Source organism: Planococcus citri, chromosome 2 (genome assembly GCF_950023065.1).
Source record: "Planococcus citri chromosome 2, ihPlaCitr1.1, whole genome shotgun sequence".
NCBI lineage: Eukaryota > Metazoa > Arthropoda > Insecta > Hemiptera > Pseudococcidae > Planococcus > Planococcus citri.
The window spans coordinates 38,491,807-38,511,950 of NC_088678.1; the positions used below are offsets into that span (position 1 = coordinate 38,491,807).

At 33.3% G+C, this 20,144-nt stretch overlaps 3 protein-coding genes across 4 annotated transcripts; 1 reads left to right on the forward strand and 2 right to left on the reverse strand.

The window, feature by feature from the left end:
• Positions 1 to 6,279: 6,279 nt before the first annotated feature.
• On the reverse strand, positions 6,280 to 8,134 carry LOC135835694 (ferritin light chain-like). Of its 2 annotated transcripts, XM_065350080.1 has the most exons (7): positions 7,947 to 8,134; positions 7,746 to 7,881; positions 7,544 to 7,656; positions 7,310 to 7,474; positions 7,217 to 7,237; positions 6,954 to 7,088; positions 6,280 to 6,681 (listed from the first exon to the last, which is right to left on the reverse strand). In XM_065350080.1, the coding sequence occupies exons 2-7, from the start codon at positions 7,852 to 7,854 to the stop codon at positions 6,523 to 6,525; spliced, it is 702 nt and encodes a 233-aa protein (XP_065206152.1). In that variant the 5' UTR covers positions 7,855 to 7,881; positions 7,947 to 8,134; the 3' UTR covers positions 6,280 to 6,522. The 2 variants fall into 2 exon arrangements, with proteins under 2 accessions (XP_065206152.1, XP_065206153.1); XM_065350081.1 differs by lacking the exon at positions 7,217 to 7,237 and having other exon boundaries at positions 7,947 to 8,130.
• A 334-nt stretch (positions 8,135 to 8,468) lies between these two features.
• LOC135835695 (ferritin heavy chain-like) lies at positions 8,469 to 13,349 on the forward strand. Its single transcript, XM_065350082.1, has 5 exons — positions 8,469 to 8,769; positions 10,495 to 10,613; positions 10,900 to 11,058; positions 12,406 to 12,552; positions 12,967 to 13,349. The coding sequence occupies exons 1-5, from the start codon at positions 8,679 to 8,681 to the stop codon at positions 13,129 to 13,131; spliced, it is 681 nt and encodes a 226-aa protein (XP_065206154.1). The 5' UTR covers positions 8,469 to 8,678; the 3' UTR covers positions 13,132 to 13,349.
• Positions 13,350 to 15,849: 2,500 nt separating this feature from the next.
• Positions 15,850 to 18,246, reverse strand: LOC135835696 (ATPase WRNIP1-like). The gene is made up of 9 exons (XM_065350084.1): positions 17,875 to 18,246; positions 17,600 to 17,803; positions 17,318 to 17,530; positions 17,035 to 17,249; positions 16,807 to 16,963; positions 16,551 to 16,734; positions 16,368 to 16,482; positions 16,160 to 16,290; positions 15,850 to 16,046 (listed from the first exon to the last, which is right to left on the reverse strand). Exons 1-9 carry the CDS (start codon positions 18,094 to 18,096, stop codon positions 15,952 to 15,954), a joined length of 1,536 nt encoding a protein of 511 aa, XP_065206156.1. The 5' UTR covers positions 18,097 to 18,246; the 3' UTR covers positions 15,850 to 15,951.
• Between the last annotated feature and the right edge of the window lie 1,898 nt (positions 18,247 to 20,144).

The following is a 20,144-nucleotide window of genomic DNA, read 5'->3' on the forward strand; positions in this document are numbered from 1 at the left end:
ATAAATGTACCTAAACCTAAACTTTTCTCCAGTTTTCACTTCCATGTTGAATTTTCCATTTTTTCAACAAAAATGTGGAAAGAGACATTACGAGGCCAGGGAGAGAGAATTGGAGTAATTTAAACTGAACCTAAAACTTCATCGCAAAAAGGATCATCCGTTCAAACATCTTCCTCAGCTCTCGAAGGGATGCGAACAAAACGAAAAATAATAATTTGTCGTGCGTCATGAAATAAGGGGAAAAAATGCCTATACTTACTCGATACTCATCAAATTCACACGTGGTTAAAAAATAACGCACGGAATATCATTTTGTACTCGTATACCGATGTCTATTTGCGGGGAAAAAAATGATACGTAGTCATCGCACCTATACCATTATCGAACGCCTTATTACGAATGAATAGGCAATCCAAGAGACATTTTCGAATAACACGAAACCATATACGTTTTGGTCACGTAAATAGTTTATTCGACGTAGTCGGTATCGCATTTTTGAATATGCAATAAAAAAAATAGCGAAAAACTTAAAAGGTGGACGGGTTGAAGTGCATCGTAATCGTATAGGTGAATAATAAATCGCACGAATTGGTTTCGGTGCAATGTCATTAATGTCGTTGACGGTACGACAGAAATTTTACACGCGCTTCAAAAGCGTGACTGAGAATACACATTGACGTTTATAAACGGCGCTATAGTTAACAGTTTTTTTTCTACTTTAACGTCTATTACGCGACGATAAATGTTTTGAACGAAAAACCCGTCCGATGTACGTACGTGATGTTTTTATATTCTTTAATTATACATTAAATGGTAGAACATATTTATAGGATAAAAGGTGTTTGAGGAAGAGAGAGGAAGCATGAGGGGAGAGGCAGAAGTAGTAAAATTATAAAAAAGTACACTACCTATTAACATTACGTCATGAATAGGCTAAGTAAGTATCAAAGACACGACGAGCAATAAGGCGAAAAATATCTCATTATACCTGAGTACTTAGGTGGGTACTGGGTACCTACCTATAGTACATATATGTATAAGTAGTATGTTGTAAATGTGGGTAGTTTTTCGCCAGATTAAGGTTTCAGATAAGCGCATAGCAATGTTTTAAAGAGGTAAAAGTAAAAATAGCCGCCAATAAATAAGCCCTTACAGACGTTATCTATTCGCGTCAAAAATGGGCGGCAATGTTTTCTCCGCAAGGAGAAGAAAATATTGAAAAAATTGTCTCCGGGGCGCTTATGTATAAAGGTGTTGGGGGCCTCCTGGAGCGCATTTAGCGCCACCAACCGCGAGAAACAGCACCGGAAATGTCCTACCAAGATATCCTTTGTAAACGGTACCCAAAAAGCCGATTTCTCTCACACAAGTAACCCTCTTCATTTATAAGATAAACTACACCTTAAGATTTTTCGCCCGGTTATGGTCGCGCCATCAACATATTTACGAATTCCTCTCTTCGCAACGGTATTTGAAATATTTTCTCGATTCGATGATAGATATACTACTTATCGTGTAAAATAGGTACGTTTTTTCTACATTTGTTAACAAGCCGTTCGACCATTCAAAAAGATTTCTTCATTTACCCGATGACTTTTACTTTTCAATACGTTCGCCTTTATTAATAACCTACTCCGAGTATACAGGCACCTTGAAGATGATGCATTTCAACGGCGAAAATTTTTCATCAATCGAAGAAATCTTTGGTTTTGGTTTAAACTGGTTATGGCTGAAAATTGTTTTCAAATTGACAGTTTTGATTGAATGAGATTTTACGTTGATTTTACCCGAGGCTACTGGTAAAAGTGAAATTTACGGTAATACGATGAATTATTATATATTTGCGTCAATATCTTACTCGTACTTGCCAGTTTACTCATAAAAATTCTATATTTGTGGTATTTCACGTGTCTACTGTCTATAGTCGAATTTTTACCAAATTTGCACAGTATTTTCAACTTCAATTATCGAAATATTCATGCAAATGCCTTCCAAAAGGTATCTTTCTGTAGCATCAGTTCTGTCCCATTCAATTCATCAACTCTACTCTCTGAATTATAAACAAATCATCTACAGATACCCACTTATAAGCAAATCAAATCATTTTGCAATGATACGCAATTGAAAACTAGATTAGTTTTACAAGTAGAGTGAATATCTACCCAAGTGCGTTTAATTTCAATCATTTAAAAGTAATTAGATAGGTTTATCATTGAAATAAGTGAGTAAATCAACCTGTTCAATCAATTTGCACATCAAGTTGAGTTTTTGTTTCGTAATAATATTTTTATGTCGATCAGCAATAGGAAGGAACGAAGAAGGTCGTTCCGGCAACTTTCGCTCACGCACCTTACAAAATTCTTTCTTATAGGTAATAAATAAAATCAATCTAAAAGGAAGAACATCACCCAACAAACTTTAAAAAATATTACTGCGCGTTTTTGTATTTTCCCCCTTGAAAATATTGAAATTATTCAACACTAGAACAATCAAAAAGTTCAAAAAATGTATGGCTCGTTTTACTTGCTAGGTAGTTATTTGAATGTTTCATAGGATGCATTCAAAAATGATCAATTAGGTATTTGTGTAGAAATCAAGATGTTGTAATTCTGGCGTAGACTCGGGATGAGATGAAATGGAGAAACCCTACATGCTCCATAGGGTTTTGAATCTTGAAAAATGCGATACTAAAGCATCATAATATGTCAGTTTGTTGTAATTCGTAAAATTACGTACTTTTTTATTGAAAAAAAAGGAGGGAAATGGAGAAAAAGGTGAAAAGGTGTATTGAATTGTATGAAAATTTACAATTAAATTTTGAAATTAATATATTACTACTTTAAAAATTCAAAGTTGATTTCTTCAAGATTGAGCAGCTTCGATAAATAGGTAACATTCTACTGAAATTATCTATCAGGATTTCGTACGCCTACGAATCCAAAGATAGGCAATGCGTACAGTCTAACGTTATATTGGTTGCATACCGTGAAAAATTTTATTAGCTACTTCTTTGCATTGTAGCTCATTGGCTGGGAAACCTTGTTGATCAAGAATTTTTTCATTAAATCTTTGAAGTTAAACTTCCACTGCCAATGGATGAGAACAGATGGGGACCCTCCTTCTCCTCTTCCATAATTTGTGAAGTTGGTCTTACTTTTAGGAAATGCGAAGAAAAGTATCCAATTATCCATCCAGATTTTGGGAAAGTTGTACAAAAGGACGCATCAAAAGTTAGAAAACTTTCATAATGAATAGGAAAAATATAATAATCAAACATTTCTGCGTGTAAATCGAAGTTTTTATTCTACAGTTTTCACTTTTTCTATGTTCTAATTCGATACCTACTTATGATTCGCAGTTCAATCGTGTAACATTAACGTATAGGGAAATTGTGTTTCTATTTTAGAGTCTTGTGTGCCCCCTATCCTCTATACTTGATAATAAATGACTGAATCAAATATTTAAAAAATTATAAATCGATCACTATCTATTGACAGAATTTATGATTCTGAAGTGTCTAAAAAAATGAATCCATGCGTATTTCAATTTCCAAGAGGCAGAAATATTTTGGATTGAATCGGATAAAGCATATGAATTGATAGAACATCCCAAATACATCACCATAGACAATTTTAGAGTCAACGTTTTATTTTTCGAATTTGGTAAATACCCATAAGTATTTTAGAAACTAAAGTTCGACTCATAAAAATTTTAAAAATTTCACATTCTAAAACGGTACACATTAAATCACATTATTTTTCGTATTAATCAGCTCAGATTTTAATAATTTTAACGAGTAAAATTTGAATTTTTTAAAATCTGAAATTTGTTAGCAGAATGCATGAAATACGTGAATAGGTATACAGGCTTGCTACAGCTTATACAGGCCCGTTTCTGGAAGTGACATCGACTATCCGAGACCCAACGCGACGTTCCGAGGCCCGTTAGCGGGTCTCGGAACGTTTTCCTATTAAAAACTATATTTTCATGATGTACACACTTCAGGGATGCTATAGACAAATTTTTGTCTGGGACTCACAAAGTAGGTATCATACCTACAGTATATACAGCTTACCTTACTTCACCCCACACAGAAACTTCATACTCGCGTCATTCCTGTATAAATCACTTCTTGGAGATAGCACCAACGGCTCTAGACCAGGCTTGATAGCCGCTAGCAAGGCGCATGCGCGAACAAATTTACCAGGCACTCTTTAAAATTTTTCTAAGTGTCAAAGACGCGGGCCTCGGATCGTCAGTACGATGTACTGGGTCTCGGATAGTAAGCACGTTCCATATAGATATATATTTAAAATCTATTCCCATTTTTTTTTTTTTTTTTTTTTTTTTCATTTAGGTATTTTATCCAAAATCTCTGTGTTGATCATTGATCAAAACACTTTCTTTGCATGATCTTGCAGTGCAGGAACAAAAAGATACTTTTAGAGAAAAAAATACTCTCATTGTTAAACTTTTTTTTAAATTAAAAACTATCGTGCTCGTGCAATCTAATGTTATCGATAAGACTGGCAATACAGCGCTTGGCAGTTGAATTAATTGATGATTTGATGGCAGTTTCAAAACCAAGGTATAATTTTCACAATAATGGATAAGTAATGATGCATCACATGCTTGAGCAATAAACTTTTTTTCTAGTCATCGTGTGGGAATTCCGTTGACATCTTTGAATTTTTGCTGATTGAAATTTTTATAAAACGGAAGTTCGGGAAGTTAACTAGTTTAAATGAATATTCATATTCCTGCATCGTTATTCATCTTTTCCCCGTTTTTCTTCCTTTAAATAAAATGTGTGTGCCAAGAGTAGGTACACAAAATAATGATTCAATTCAATCAATATATTAAGTACGAGTAGGTATTATTTTTTTAATATGTTGTTACTAACATTGTAACAGATTTTAAAACAAGCGGAATTTTAGAACAATTGACTCATTAAGGATTTCAAATAGTGGTAATGACTGGTGAACTACTTGTATCAGTTGTATCTCAGTTCTAAATGTACATAACACTAGGCAACAATTTTTGACCTTTTTTTTGTGTTCGGGTTGAAAATGAGCTTAATCGATAGTTTAGACCCTAAAACAAAAAACAGAGTGGGGATTTTCAATTTGAGTTGTTTTTGTAGTCAGGAGAGATGATCAAAGTTGCAAAAATGGCTGTTTTTGCCCTATTTCACGAGTTTGTGGAGACATCAGTATTATGTTTCAAAAAAAACCAAGGTCATATTCGGATTCTACGCACTTTTTTAAGTAAACAATTTCACCGGATTTTTGATTTTCGAAGTTTCAAGCGCATACGGAAGATTTTCGTTTGTAACATATTTTAAAACTTGGAGCGAGAGCCTCGCCCGCGCGAACACGGTTCCGAGCCACGATTACGTGGTGGAGTAACGCCAGCGTCGCGCGTTCCGAGTTTTAAAATATGTTACAAACGAAAATCTTCCGTATGCGCTTGAAACTTCGAAAATCAAAAATCCGGTGAAATTGTTTACTTAAAAAAGTGCGTAGAATCCGAATATGACCTTGGTTTTTTTTGAAACATAATACTGATGTCTCCACAAACTCGTGAAATAGGGCAAAAACAGCCATTTTTGCAACTTTGATCATCTCTCCTGACTACAAAAACAACTCAAATTGAAAATCCCCACTCTGTTTTTTGTTTTAGGGTCTAAACTATCAATTAAGCCCATTTTCAACCCAAACACAAATATGCCGTTGCCTAGTGTAATTCAACACCAAAAAGAACTGAGTCAAATGCAATCAAAATGCGTAAGTCTGGTCATCTTATTGCATCACTTCTTTCCCTTAGCACATAACAGAAGCAAATACCTACGATACTCATTCGAAATTAACTTACGAATTAGATTGAGACAATTTTTTGTTGACAAGGTTTTCAAAAAAGTTTGTGAACTTCATTTTTAGAAGAGGAAATGCAATGTCCATTTTTGAAAATAAGATGAAAATTTTTGTTCCATTCAATTTCGTCATTAAATTATCAAAAAAAATAATAATAATAATAAAATAAATTGCGATTCGATAAAGTTTCTATCAACATCATAGGATGTTTCTCAATAACAGAACGAACTGTTATCATCACATTGAAAATTAAGCTACATCGTATCTATTCCTCGTAAAAATTTCATTACTACTCCCAATGATTCTAGAACTATTAAACTTGTTCGTTAATTTTTGTCGAATGAAATTCGAATATTACTTTAATATCAACTCCACATAAATCCGAATAAGGAAATAAAACACGTAATTTCATAGTTGAACATTTATGGCACTAATCACCTTATAATTTCAATATAAAAACTAAGTATATAAATCACACTCGAGTAATTAAACATCAAAAAAGAAAGAACATTAATTATAGAAAATGGTTCAAATATACGCGACATTTCTGTTCTATAAATACCAATAAGAAATGCGCCAGGGTAAAATAAGGAAGAAAATAAAAAATGGTGTGAAACACAAATAATATGGACTAATTTGATCGTTACAGTTAAGCGGATTTTTGTAAGTAATTATCGAATAAGAATACAGCCAAACTGCTATCTGGAGTTTCATGAACCAACCGTTTCAAATCGTTGGTGTGCCCGGCGAGTTCTCGAATAATTTTGGCGTGATCGTGGACGAATTCTTTTTCAAGGTACGAAGAAGTCTGAAATAAACACAGAAAAATTAAAAAACTGAACATGTGAAACGAATATTAATTATTATGCAAATTGAAAAACACGGCAAAAGAATTGCGGAGGAAATTTTGTTTTTAAGAATATACATAAATAATATGCATAAATCCAACATTTCAATCAACCACTTTAGTTTGCTTTCTCAGTCTATTTTAGTAACACTAATAAACACTTCAATTCGTAATCCATTTTAAAACATCGTTACATCGATAATAATATTTTAGAACATTCAAGTTGAACTTACTTCGGGATCATGGTAACCTTGTCTGTGGTTGATGATTTCTCCATGAATATAATGAGCTTCTTCGGCGACAGTTTTCCACATACCCAATGCTTTAGCCAAACTCGGTAATTCATCCAATTCCAAAACAGGAGTTCCCTGAAAAATGCGCAACATTCATTAATATACCAGAATTGCTCGATAATGAAACTAAATAAGTGAATACAAATAGTGAAGCGAATTCAACTTGTTTTGGATTTAGTTACATATGCAATATAGTAACTTACCCAAACCAAAGTATTCGAAAGCTTAGCAAAAATTATCAAATATGAGTCAGAAATTGAACCACGATAATAATTTAATTAACTAAAAGTACTTACAATTTCGCTGGGCATTTCTTTTCTGTACTTGAAATCATGGGCACCTCCTCTTTTAGCCATGTATTTAATTAATTCGATCGTGTCTTCCCAAGATTTGTCGGAATATTTTTTGTAAAGCTTGCCGAATCCTTCACGGTTCTTAACGTAGTTGTTAAAATGAGAAGACTGAAAAATATCGAAACCTTGAGTAAAACTATCAATAATAGGTACAATTTATGTTAGAGTAATATTTACCATCAACATGAACTGCCAATTCCGGGTGATATGAAGATTAGCATAATTTTGAAGATCTTTTAGCACCGTATGAGCAGCACCATATTTCGCAGTACAGTTTTGGGTTTCGCCACCTACGAAGGAAATAGACGAATGAAATGGAATAATTTAATTCACGTAATTATAATTTTTTTCAGCAAATAAAATTAATTTTATCACTTACCAGCCAAGCTGCAAGCGCTGACAATTTCGCTGTAACAGAATTCAGCAGCTGAACTGCTAGAGATAACAACGGTGAAAACCAAGAAAACACTAACGATTGACTTGAACATTTTGATCGTCGCTGAGATGAATTATGACTGAAAAATGAAAAATAATTAAAATTCGAAAATAAAAAATTGAAAAATAGTGACGAGATATCTACCTGAACAAAGAACCAGAGTGATCGAATTTTTAGAAAAATTTACGAACGTTGTACCACCTTTACACACACTGGCGCAGAAGGTGTAATGTTAATACTTGAAAAGAAAAACTTCAATTAACAAATGAATAACTACATCTGAAATAAAATATGAAGAATAAATCAAACTCCACTGCTCATTTCGAGAGATAGCGCAATAAGTGTCCTTGATCCGATCGCCTTATCAGTTCCCGTTGAGTGGGGAAGAATCGATAGTTGGGATATCGCGATTATCGATTTATTCGAAAACGTTCGTAAATTTGAGAAATTTCACGAATTTGTGGCGTTTTGAGCTCACATTTTTTACGCATCAGTGTGAAAAATTGCTTTAAATTTGTTTTCTGCATCATTTTATTCAAGAAATTTCGTATTCATTGAAATAACGGTATACTTAGAATAACGCGATTTCGAGAGTCGATCTCGATAGATATTCTAACTTCGCAGTGGAAATTTCTGTTTACAGGCGGATGACGAAGTTTCATAGGAATGGATGAGCGATAAGATATCGAAATTTTCAAGTAATCCTATGTATTCGAATTACTCTGTTCATTTCGTTTCGTGCCGTATTGTAACTAATATTTTTCTACATTCTCTACACCTTCTGCGCCAGTGTGTGTAAAGGTGATATTTATTAAGTTCAACTTTATTTTAATATCAAAATCATTTCGTATTCAAATCAAACTTCCAAGTTCAACAATGGAGTTCTCTGTGGTATCATGTTTGATTTTGAGTTTCGTTTTCTTCTGCTCGACCGGCGTCGATGCCCAAACACAAGGAAAATTGAATTGTGAGTATTTAGTGGTATATCGTTCATCGTACATTACTTACACTTTCATTCTAAGTTATTCTATCACTCTCATTCGAAGCACAAATTTGTCTGACTCTGATAAGAGCGAAATCATATAAAATGCATATGAACAACTAACGTTGCTTGGTTGTTTGAGAAGAGTCATGAATCATGATCATGAATCCGAGTGCAGGCAAAAGTGGTCTTGTTCTAAAGAGCCTTCTAATGAGCTTGCTGCATTTCTTACCGATAATTTTCAACTACAAAATCAATAGAAAACCTGCATCAGCTTTGATATTGCAGTATACGATAGAAGTTGAAGTTGATATTATTGATCAAGACTCAAATCCAGATCACCGATGGTAGTCGACCAAATCATTTCACAAAAATGAGTGAACCGTTTCGTTTACATACACTGTGGGCCTGAAATTACATGACTAGGTATCTTATGTCGTTTATTATAAAATAATGTTGAAATCTCGTACCTATTGGTATTTTATCACCGGTTTTTATCTTGAAGTAGAATCAAATCTCAGTATTTTGCGATCGTTACTGAAGTTCACTTTTACAGAACCTTCTCAGAAAAGATTTACTTATTAATTCATATAGTCGACTAAATCACGTTTGAGGGAAAATTCAATTCATTGGAAATTTATTTGACAGTACTTGTGCAGGTCATTTGCTCTAGCTGTCGACGACGATTCAAAACTGAACCATTTTCAGTGGAAAAGCTTTTTTCATTATCGTTATGCGTTACCAATTCTATTTCTGTTCGGTAGACATTTCAAGATTTTGAAGAAAAATTCATTTTAATGGAGGAGTTGAGATTGAAAAGTGTATCTTTATTCCAAACAAATGAATATCTCACAACTTCGATTTCTGAATCTTCTTTGTTCTATTCCCTGCGACTGTCTTATGGCGATACGATATTAACGAAACAAAAGCACAAAATTCACGCTTCAGGATTTCATAAGCTGTGCCAACAACAATGAAGGACGAATTGATATCATTCGTCGAGTACCTACAGCTAATAATTCGGCAGTCACATGTGAAGTGAAGGAAATTACTCATGGGGAATTCTTTTGTTTAAGTTATCGTTGGTGTATTTTCCGGAGTATCTAATAATGAGCAATATGGAATCGGTACTATTTAATTTATTTGGTCAGGTCCACAAGTACATACATAATTTCTTTGCGGATGTGTGCGTTGCTTTGCTTTGTCATGCAAGTAGGTAGTAGCCATAATCAGCGGAAAATTGAAATTGCGTCATTGTTGTTCAATCTATAAAAACCAGACTTTATCAAGTTCATGCGGAAAGGGTTATAGATTAACTATTATGGGTTGTTTTTTCGATAGTCGTAGGTTAGTTGTCTTGGTACCTAATGATTTAATTGATAAATCATAGTCTATTTATTACGATTATTTATTGAGTAATTTAGGTGGCTGGCTACTAAACCGATATGAATTCCTTCTAGACTCTTGGTTACTAATATAATGAAGCGTAATTATAAATCGTAACCAACTGCAGCTCATGTGTTCTAATTTTAAATAGAGAAAATAACCAGACTAGAGTTTTATCCGAACGATGCAAATGAAAGATAAGAATTCTTAACAGAAACATCAATTCTAATTGCCTTTCATTTACAATCATTTTATAGCTTTCTTTATCTTATTTTAACTCTACCATATCGATAATTTTATTCTACTGTTTTATTTTCACTCTAGGCAAAGTACCAAAAGTCCAAATGCCTACCGATTGGATTACGATGACCGACCCTTGTACTAAGTTGATGAAGGCTCAAATACAAGAAGAATTAACAGCAGCGATGACGTATTTAGCAATGGTGAGACTATCTCGTTTGTTTACTGGATTTTTTGCAATATCCAAATATGTACTTATTATACGAAGCGAGGAAAACAAAAAAATCAAACAAATAGGTATCGCGAATGTTTTGCCCATCCTAACGTTGCCAAGTTTACCTACCAATGCTATACTTGTTGAGAAAACAACGTCGAATATTATTACTCTTAGCGAATCGATGAATTATTTAACATATCGAATGACATTCGTTCATAAAAACGCTATTAACTTCTGTTTCCATTGATAAAATACTGAATTTCTAATTTCAGGGGGCACATTTTTCCAAAGATACCGTCAACAGACCCGGATTTGCCAAGTTTTTCTTCGATAGCGCATCCGAAGAGCGAGAACATGCTTTAAAATTGATCGAATATTTGTTGATGCGAGGAGGTTTAACTCAAGATATCAGTCAATTGATCAGAGATCCGGTAATTACTTATTTCTAAACGTATGGTACGACTTTAGTTTTTGAATAGTAAATGGCGAACGTTCTAATCAACGAGTTACTCGGCAATTAAACACCGTTTGTCTTTAGTGTGCTACTACAATTCGTAGTTGTGATTTCTGACAGGTTTTTGTTATGAGTTTTGGTACTTCAGGTAGTAAAGTAAAGGTAACGAACGTATGATATGACCTTCAACTTCAAAAACGTGTGCTAGGTACTTACCGAATGCGAACATTGTCAACTTTCTAAACTCTGAGTCAAATTCTCATTACATTGCATAGTAAAATAATAGAATGGAATTCAATGATTTTTCTCACAAACGAAGGATTTTTGGTGAATTTTTACTAGCACATCATCAAAGATAATGAAATTTCCTATTAATTGGTATACTTAAACTAATTTCGTGGCGTAATAACTAATAATAGATTTATAAAGCATTTTCCTTTACGGATTTTCGTACAAAAATTCAACTTTGAATTAAAATTACAAATAATGTGATTTGCAGCGAGCATGTTTCATTTCGGGTTTTTATTCAGAATTCTAGCTTTTATGGTTTAAAATTTGTTGAAGTTCAGAGTTCCAAAAAGTGGTCAATTTTTCAAGCAACGAAGTTATCATACCTAGACCTACATACAAAATGTAATCAAGACAAAAAACTCTCAGTCGCTTTTCATAACTTTGAACCTCAATGTATTGTCTAACTACCCAATACTGTCTTGATCTTCGTGACATATTTTCGTTATCCTAGTCTGTGGGGATTCGTGGACAAATATTTTAGGAAAACATGTTTACAGTTTAATAACGTAATTGAACAGTATTTGAGTTTTCAACCAAAACCATTATTTAGATTAAAAATATGTATTCGAGATTAAATTTATAGACAAAGGAAAACATTGGTCTCAATGATGTTTTCTAAACTTCGATCAATTGTCGTTGATGACTGAGCATATTTGGATTGTAATTATGTACATGTGTGACCTTTAACATGTTTGTCATTGCGGTTTTCCGTAACTTGGTAGGTAATTTTTATATCAATTTTCCTGTTAAAATCATGTTGAATCATGGTTCAATGCAAGATCATCGAAAAGTACTTACTAAAAAATTTTTTATCTTGGGATGGGTGGAAAATTATCGATATAGGTGTCATTTTAGTCTGATATTCGTTGCTAAGTACGTAGATTACGTGCTTATCCGAAGTATTACGCATTTTTTTAAAACCACGTAAATACTTATTGGCACTTGAAACTACGTATCATGCAAACTATTCGTGCGATGTTGCACACGTCTGTTTTACTGAACTATGAAGTTATATTCGACTGTATTTTTTCAGCTTCCATTGTCGGATACCTGGGCTGACGCTGTTAGCGCTTTGAAAGATGCTTTGAGCCTGGAATCTAGCGTGACTCGTAAATTACGTGATATCGCCTCAATTTGCGAAGCCCCTGGTCAAGAAGCTGCGAACTTCAACGATTACCATGTAAGTTATCGGGAAAAATCGTATTCCGCCTGTGTTACATAAAAATTTGTCATCGACTCCGTTTACTCACTCGTACGGATGTTTACTGGGTTTTTGTTATCGCTACAAGTACCATTGTTCTACAAAATGATAGATAATGATATTGGCTTTCGCTGCTGCATCGCTTTGTAGTGTTTGGTGAATGCCGATAAGATAAAACAAGTTTTGATTAAAGTTGAAGAGGTCTTTCTAGAGGAGTTAGAGTTATTGTTCTGTATTAGGTACAAAAACCACGTCAACCTCATATTTGTTTGATAGCCCTTGAGAATTAATTGATTACGAATATTTATATTTAATCGATAATTGATTTATGACAGAATAATATTTCATACTATGTTAATACCGGTATTACAATGATATATTTTTTTTTTACAGCTTGTCGACTGGTTGACCGCTGAATACTTAGATGAACAGTACAAGGGACAGAGAGATTTGGCCGGCAAGATTTCAGATGTTGGAAAAATGATGATTACTCACGGACCTCTTGGAGAATTTCTTTATGATAAAAAATTACTTACCGGAGAACCCATTTCTTTCTAAAAATCGTGGCCGTTTTTTTAATCGTATTGTAGATACTTTACCAATTTTCTTTTTCTATTCGTGATATGGAAAACTAGTTTTAGATTTGAATACTTAATGATTATATATAATGAGTACCTGTTATATTACGTTTATCTTTCAAAAGTATATACTTATAGTCTTTTTCGATGCCATGTTTTTGTAATGATCAAAGTCAAATTATATTTGTGAAATTTTTATCGATGGTTCTTTTTTAACATAGTAAATTGGTCGAGTTGTGATATGTATTTGAAAAATTCTTCAGCTGATGTTCTATGAGTGTTTCGATTGCAGAAATCATTCGAAAAACTGAAAATATACAGAGCGTGTAAGTTTTTTCCTAATGGCAAATAAAATTAAAAGTTGGAAAATATCGTAATCCCTGTTGTGATTAATTTAACAAAAAAACAGGAAATTGTTGTTTCGTCATGAATTAGAGCATATCTACATAAATGTTTATTTTTGTATTTAGATAGCCTGATTCATTTTTAGATAAGATTAAATTCAGCGAAAAATTACGTAATCCATTCCAAGGGGAGTTACTTGTAAATTTCTGTCGCGGTCTGAAAAAATAAAAAATGAATGAATGTAGATTATAGATGAGTGTACAAATCTAAGTACTTTCGAATGTTATTGAACAGAAAGATATGTATCAAATATCGATCAGTAATACCCGCATTCTAAATTTCTAACAATACGTATGACTGTTGAGTGTTGATGCATCCAATAATAGCTAATTAAGTAGAACAGACAATTATGGTTAATTCTCAATCTGAAAAAAATGTTCTAGGACTAGAACTAAGTAGATACATAATGTATGTATATGCTACATATTTTATGTGACTATGTTTTGAAAAATCAGAATTTTCGAATTAGGATTTGCCATGAACGTAGTTCGTGTTCAAATGAGGATTTCTTTTTATTATTATTCAAAAGTTGGCAAAAAATTTACCCAGATAAGAAATTTTGAATTATAAATGTTCCCGCCGTTTCCGGAAAATATGAGCCGAATCCGAACAAAGTCGAAGCTGGACGACTTGTTTTCATTTGTTGCATTTCTTGGAAACAGCATCAGGTGCTGGAACTGCTGGAAGAAAGTTAAAAATGTGATAGCGATAGCGAGCGTTCGCGAATTTATTTTTTGTTCAATGTTCTCGCTTTTCAGTTCTTTCTCATTCTTTGCGAAATTGGGATTATTACTTGTCAAATTTGCATTGTTTAAAAGCAGTGAGTATGATGCTTTAAAGAATCATCATGTCACGTGGAAAATGTTGTCATGTTCGAATTCAAGTGTTCTTGGTTTTTGAAATGAAATAAACGTTTTGAAGATGAAACATCGTTGAAACAATATTCAGGTATGCAATCAAGAGTGTCATTTATCATTATTCTAATCGTGTTTACCTATAAGAGCAGATAAGCATATAATTGTATGGAAGTTCAGCTCATAAGATCGAAGTGGCGGCTACCGGCTACAGCTTTGAGCTTTCCTTCCAAAAAGATGGTGCAAACTTCGCGTAACAAGAAGTACAGAACATACACCACTCTCAAATAATTTCCCATGATCCCCATGAAATTTCAAAGATTTTGATGGATTTCTCCATCTTTACCATAACAATTCACCATTCATTCAGAGGATCCATCCATGGCATTCACAAAGAAGATGCTGTTTTGCTGCACCACCTTTTGCACAATCTGCAGCATCGGCACTGGTGTCTAACATTCAGCATCGATGTACGAAATGTTTTTCACCATTTCATTTTTCGAGTAGAAACTTAAAGTAGGTACATACTAAGAAAACATTTAAAATCGATGAGTTAAATTCCTAAAAGTGTTACCCATGCTGGCCTCAAATCAAATAATTGTACCCGTTGGACTATTATTTTCGATATGGTGTTATGTTGACAAATAAAAATATTTACGATGCACTGAACTTTGCTTCTGAAATTTTAACCGAACACCGAACCTGCGGGGGACAAAACAAAGGTCTGGTTTAGGAATCTATCAAAATCATATCAATTGAAAAGCAGGGAGAACTTCATATCTTTTGAAGTAAACAATGAACATCTAATTTCCAAAATATAAATCAAATTCGTGGACGAATTTTTTTTTGACCGAAAAGTTACAATTTCAAAATAGCAAAAATCATTGGTGAAGGCTGTTCTTAAGCAGCCAGATAGAACCATTTTCAGTAAACTCGGCATGTGGAAATCAGGGTATAAAATAAACTTTAGCGTTGCAATTTCCTCAAGACAAGTAAAATAGGTGTTGTACCGAAATTTTCGACATTCAATTCAGAGAGTCGAAAATAGGACACAAGAAATGTCATATTTTTAGTTCAACTTGTCAAATTTTGATTTTTTTTTCTTTTTTTGGCGCAGTTTTTATTTTATCATCTAAAAATAAAAGGAAGAACCAAGTGAGTAATTCTAATTTGAACGTTTCATCTTCCTTCACAACACTCTTCCCTACTTGGCTATTAATTTGTTTAGAGATCAATACGATTTTTCGAACATCTTGCGAGGTGGTAACAATTTCAACGAAATAAAAACACCTGTTGAGGATGGAAAGTTGAACGTTCGTTTTCCGGTTTTGTCATATCAAGGAGTTAATCTACTCGTATTTTCAATTTCATTTAGAATTTAGATACTTGTTTGATTACATGGAAGTGTAGTGTGAATGCAGATTGAATAAGATAGCAAGTTGGAAAAAAAGCAAACTCAAAGTTTAATCAAACATAAATGATGTAACATGATAAGCACGTAATAAAAAACGCAAAAGTAATATGTAATAGGAATAATTTAATTATTTTGAAAAAAACGTAAGGGTTTCCAGTCCTTCGGGCATGTAAGTTAAACCGGATACATCTTTATGCTGCTTGTTATAATGCTGTCCATAACCTTAAAAAAAAAACAAGTTACTAAATTATAAACGAAGAAAAATGGAATCAATTCGGATATTTGCAAAATCAATAGATCTGTACATAGAAGTTATGTGCGTATACGTAACATACCCATATCTTTCATCATTTTGGTGGGAGCATTTCGTAAATCCAAGGGCACTGATGGTTGAGGACCTTTAAATTCCTTGATGAATTTTCTTGCATCTTTCAACGCCATGTAAACCTCTGTCGATTTTGGAGCTCTGAGGGGTATGAGAGAAATTAAAATCAAATTATAAATTCGCTATTCAAAAGCTTGGATTTATTATTGAAATATTACCTCGCTAAATAAACCGCCAACTGAGCCAGTAACACATCAGATTCAGGCATACCGATAGTTTGACAACCGTGTAAAGTGGAAACAGCTAATACTAAAGCTTGAGGATCAGCCAATCCTAGAAAAACATTCAAAATAAAAAATGTTCCGATATCGATATCATGTTTTTAAAACAGTAAAATTTACCGATATCTTCAGCAGCAGCTCGAACTAATCTACGAGCTATATAAATCGGATCTTCGCCACCCTCTATCATTCTTGCTAACCAATACAATGCTGCGTTATCATCGGAAGCTCGAACTGATTTATGCAAAGCTGAAATTATGTTATAATGTTCATCACCATTTCTATCGTATAAAAGATGTGATCGCTGCAAGAAAAAAGTACAAAAATTATTTATAAAAAATGATGAAATTAATGCTAGTATATTTTATATTCATACTTTGATGCTCTCTTTTATATCAGACAGAGTTATCACAGCATTCGTTTCGTTTTTACTCTGAATAGCCATTTGCAAACTATTCAGTGCTATTCTAGCATCACCGTCTGATATCTCAGCCAGCCATTTAATGGTATCTTCATCGATAATAAACGATTCCCTGAAAATGAATCGTATCTGTAGTATTCAATTCATTGCAATAGCGAGTTAATAAACCTTGAATTAAATTACTGAGTATCTTCATTTTCATTCGAAGAACCAATGTATCCTCCGACATGTTCAACCGCTCGATGTAAAATATCGACAATATCTTCGACCGATAATTTATCAAAAGTTATTACTCGACAGCGACTCAATAAGGCGTTATTTAAGCTGAACGATGGATTCTGTGTTGTAGCTCCGATCAATGTAATTGTTCCGTTTTCAATATGAGGTAGAAACGTATCCTAAAAGAGAATCATTTCATTAATTCGTACGATCTGATATAAAGGAAAAAACATCCGGACGTCAGTACCTGTTGTGACTTATTAAATCGGTGAATTTCATCCATAAATAAGATCGTTCTTTTTTGAAACATTTTCATCTCATTTTTCGCTATGTTTATCACTTCTTTTACATCATTAACGCCAGCAGTTGTGGCATGAAGTTTAACGAATCTAACCAATGCACCTTTCTTATTCTTGGCTCTTTTGAGTAAGGTTTCTTTGATGACATTCGCCAACGTGGTCTGTGAACAAAGTTTTACATCAGTGAAGCGTTGACAACAAACTAGTGTTATGATGAAATTAATTCATACTTTTCCGCATCCCGGAGGTCCCCATAGAATCAAGCTCGGAATATCAGCAGTGTTCAAAAGCTTCCTTAAAAGGGTACCACTACCGATCGCTTTTTCTTGACCGACGAAATCTTCGAGATCTGTAGGTCTTAGAGCTTCTGCCAACGGTATTTTGAACGCATATTCCTTCGGTTTATCCGCTTCCGGTGGATTATTATTTTCCGGCTGAAATTTATTACTGTTTTAGTACTTTCAAATATGAAGTATGTTGAGAATATATCGTGACATACACATACTTGTTCAACTTCAACGTTGCCTGGAAAAGTAGCTGCGGTAGTGCTTGTGGAAGTTTTTACTTGTTTGGTGGATTGAGGGGATTCGTTGTTATCTCGTTTTCTTTTCGGAGTTGTTGCTGGAGTTTCATTTCGACTGTTCAAAAATAAGCAGTTATTTACATGTCGTTCGATTTCTTTAACACTGAAGACTTTATCGCAAACTGGACAAGAATTTGTATCCATGATTATTTATACCATTTCATTCACCGAATCGATGGATAAATTTTTTAAAGTGAAATTCTGTTTTTAATGTAGAAGTTGTCAACTAAAAATTGCAATTCAATTTATTAAATTCGCGCAATTTCTGAGGTTTTCAAATACTTTCTTATCAAAAATGTGTTTGTTGTTATCATTCAGTAGTACAGCTGGATTGCGCTCGATGGCGCTGCGATCAGTTCGTTTTGGTAATTATGTAGTAATTACACTAATTACAGGCTAATTTCAAAAAAAACTTGGAAGCAAAAAATGTTTTGAAAATAAATATTTGAAATAATGAAAAGTTTCGGACTTTCAGTTTTAATTTTTTCAAGTTTCAGTTGTAGTTTTATAGTCTAAAAAACGTATTTTTTAAAAATTTTATTTTTTTCCCTACTTGAAAAATTCTGATGCTGGTATTTATTTGGCAAATTATTGACACTTGAAGGAGGGGCTATACTGAATTTAACTGTAACATTAAACTTAACCCTAGAAATTAAACAAAGGCAACTTTTATGTTGATGGACATTAAATTCAGTATAAACCAGTCTTATTCTTAAGTTACGGGAATAAGTTTACGGTTAAATTCAGTATAGACCCTCCTTAACAGTTGACTGACTCAGTGACTTGACAGTTGGACAGTTGACTGTTTTCAAATTTTGTATTTTAAAAATTTAGACTTGAGAAGTTGAGAGTTGAAGGAAGATGCAACGATGCAAGTATGAATTTCAAGAATAAACTGGCAAAAAAAAAGAGGAAAAATGACCAAAAAAAGAGAATGAAAACTGTAACAGAAACAGAAACATGAAAAAATTTCAGTTTTTGCATTATAGTTTCAGTTTTCCAGTCCTGTAGGGACTAGGGAGGGCTGTAAGCCAGTGACTGACTAACGCAACAGTGTTTCTAATTTCTAATTTTTTTGAATTTTGAATTTGAAAAAATTGTTTCAACATCACATTTGAATACCACTACTACATAATTATGTATTACTGTAATGTGCGCAAAGAACCATTTCAATCAGGAAGAAATACAACGTGAATCTGCTATAAAGGGAAACGAAATCGTAGAATAATAAAATGAAATAACCTACTATACCTATAATGGGTACGAAAATGGCACATATATTCAAATTTATGAGGAAAGGAACCCCGTTTCCCAAATTGAAACATGGTAGAAGAACTACAAAAATAATTTCATTTTCACTTGGGTCTGTTTTTTTTTTCACCTACAAAACCAATTTTCTAACTTAATATTTTTTGAAATACCTAAGTAAGTGTTATTATTGAGAGTATTGGCTCTGTAATTTTCAAAATTTTGTTCAAATTGAAGTTACTTTACCTTTGTTAAAGTTGAACCATTTTTCCATACTCGATCAACTTGAAAAAAAAAATTAAATCGCCCCTATTTTGTGCAAAAGTAACTTCTTAACAAAATAAATTCCATTTATTTAACTTTGCTTCTTTTCCTTCTTCAAAACAAAAATTTGCTACTATTTAAAACAATCGATTTTTCAAAAAATACCACAATAAATAAAATAAACTACCCTTCGACGCAAAAAAGAATAACTTGGTAATAAAATTGACACTACGCGCGAAAGTTTCAAAAGTCAGGGGATGACTAAAATGAGTCTTTTTACCGGCAACTCGATAATACAAACTTAACAAACCTGCCAATCTGATGACCATGAATAATGAACATTTTTGCACGTGTCCGTACTACCAAGCTTTCATCAAGTTGGAAGATTAATAGTCACGAGAGAAAAAAATGAAGGTCTACACAAACCTACCCTATATACCCATCGTGCTAAAAAGTATGCCTATACCTACAAATCCGTAAACATTCTTCAGGGTGGCGTACTTACATATTATCATATATAGGTAACAAAAGCATATTGTGAATTTTCATTACTGACAGATTCTGTCACAAACACTTCTCGTCAGTTCTTCCTTTTGACAATTTTTTGGTCATATGAAGAATAACACGCAGATATTCTATATTGACGTTTTATTCACATTACGAGCGTTGTTCCGGATATT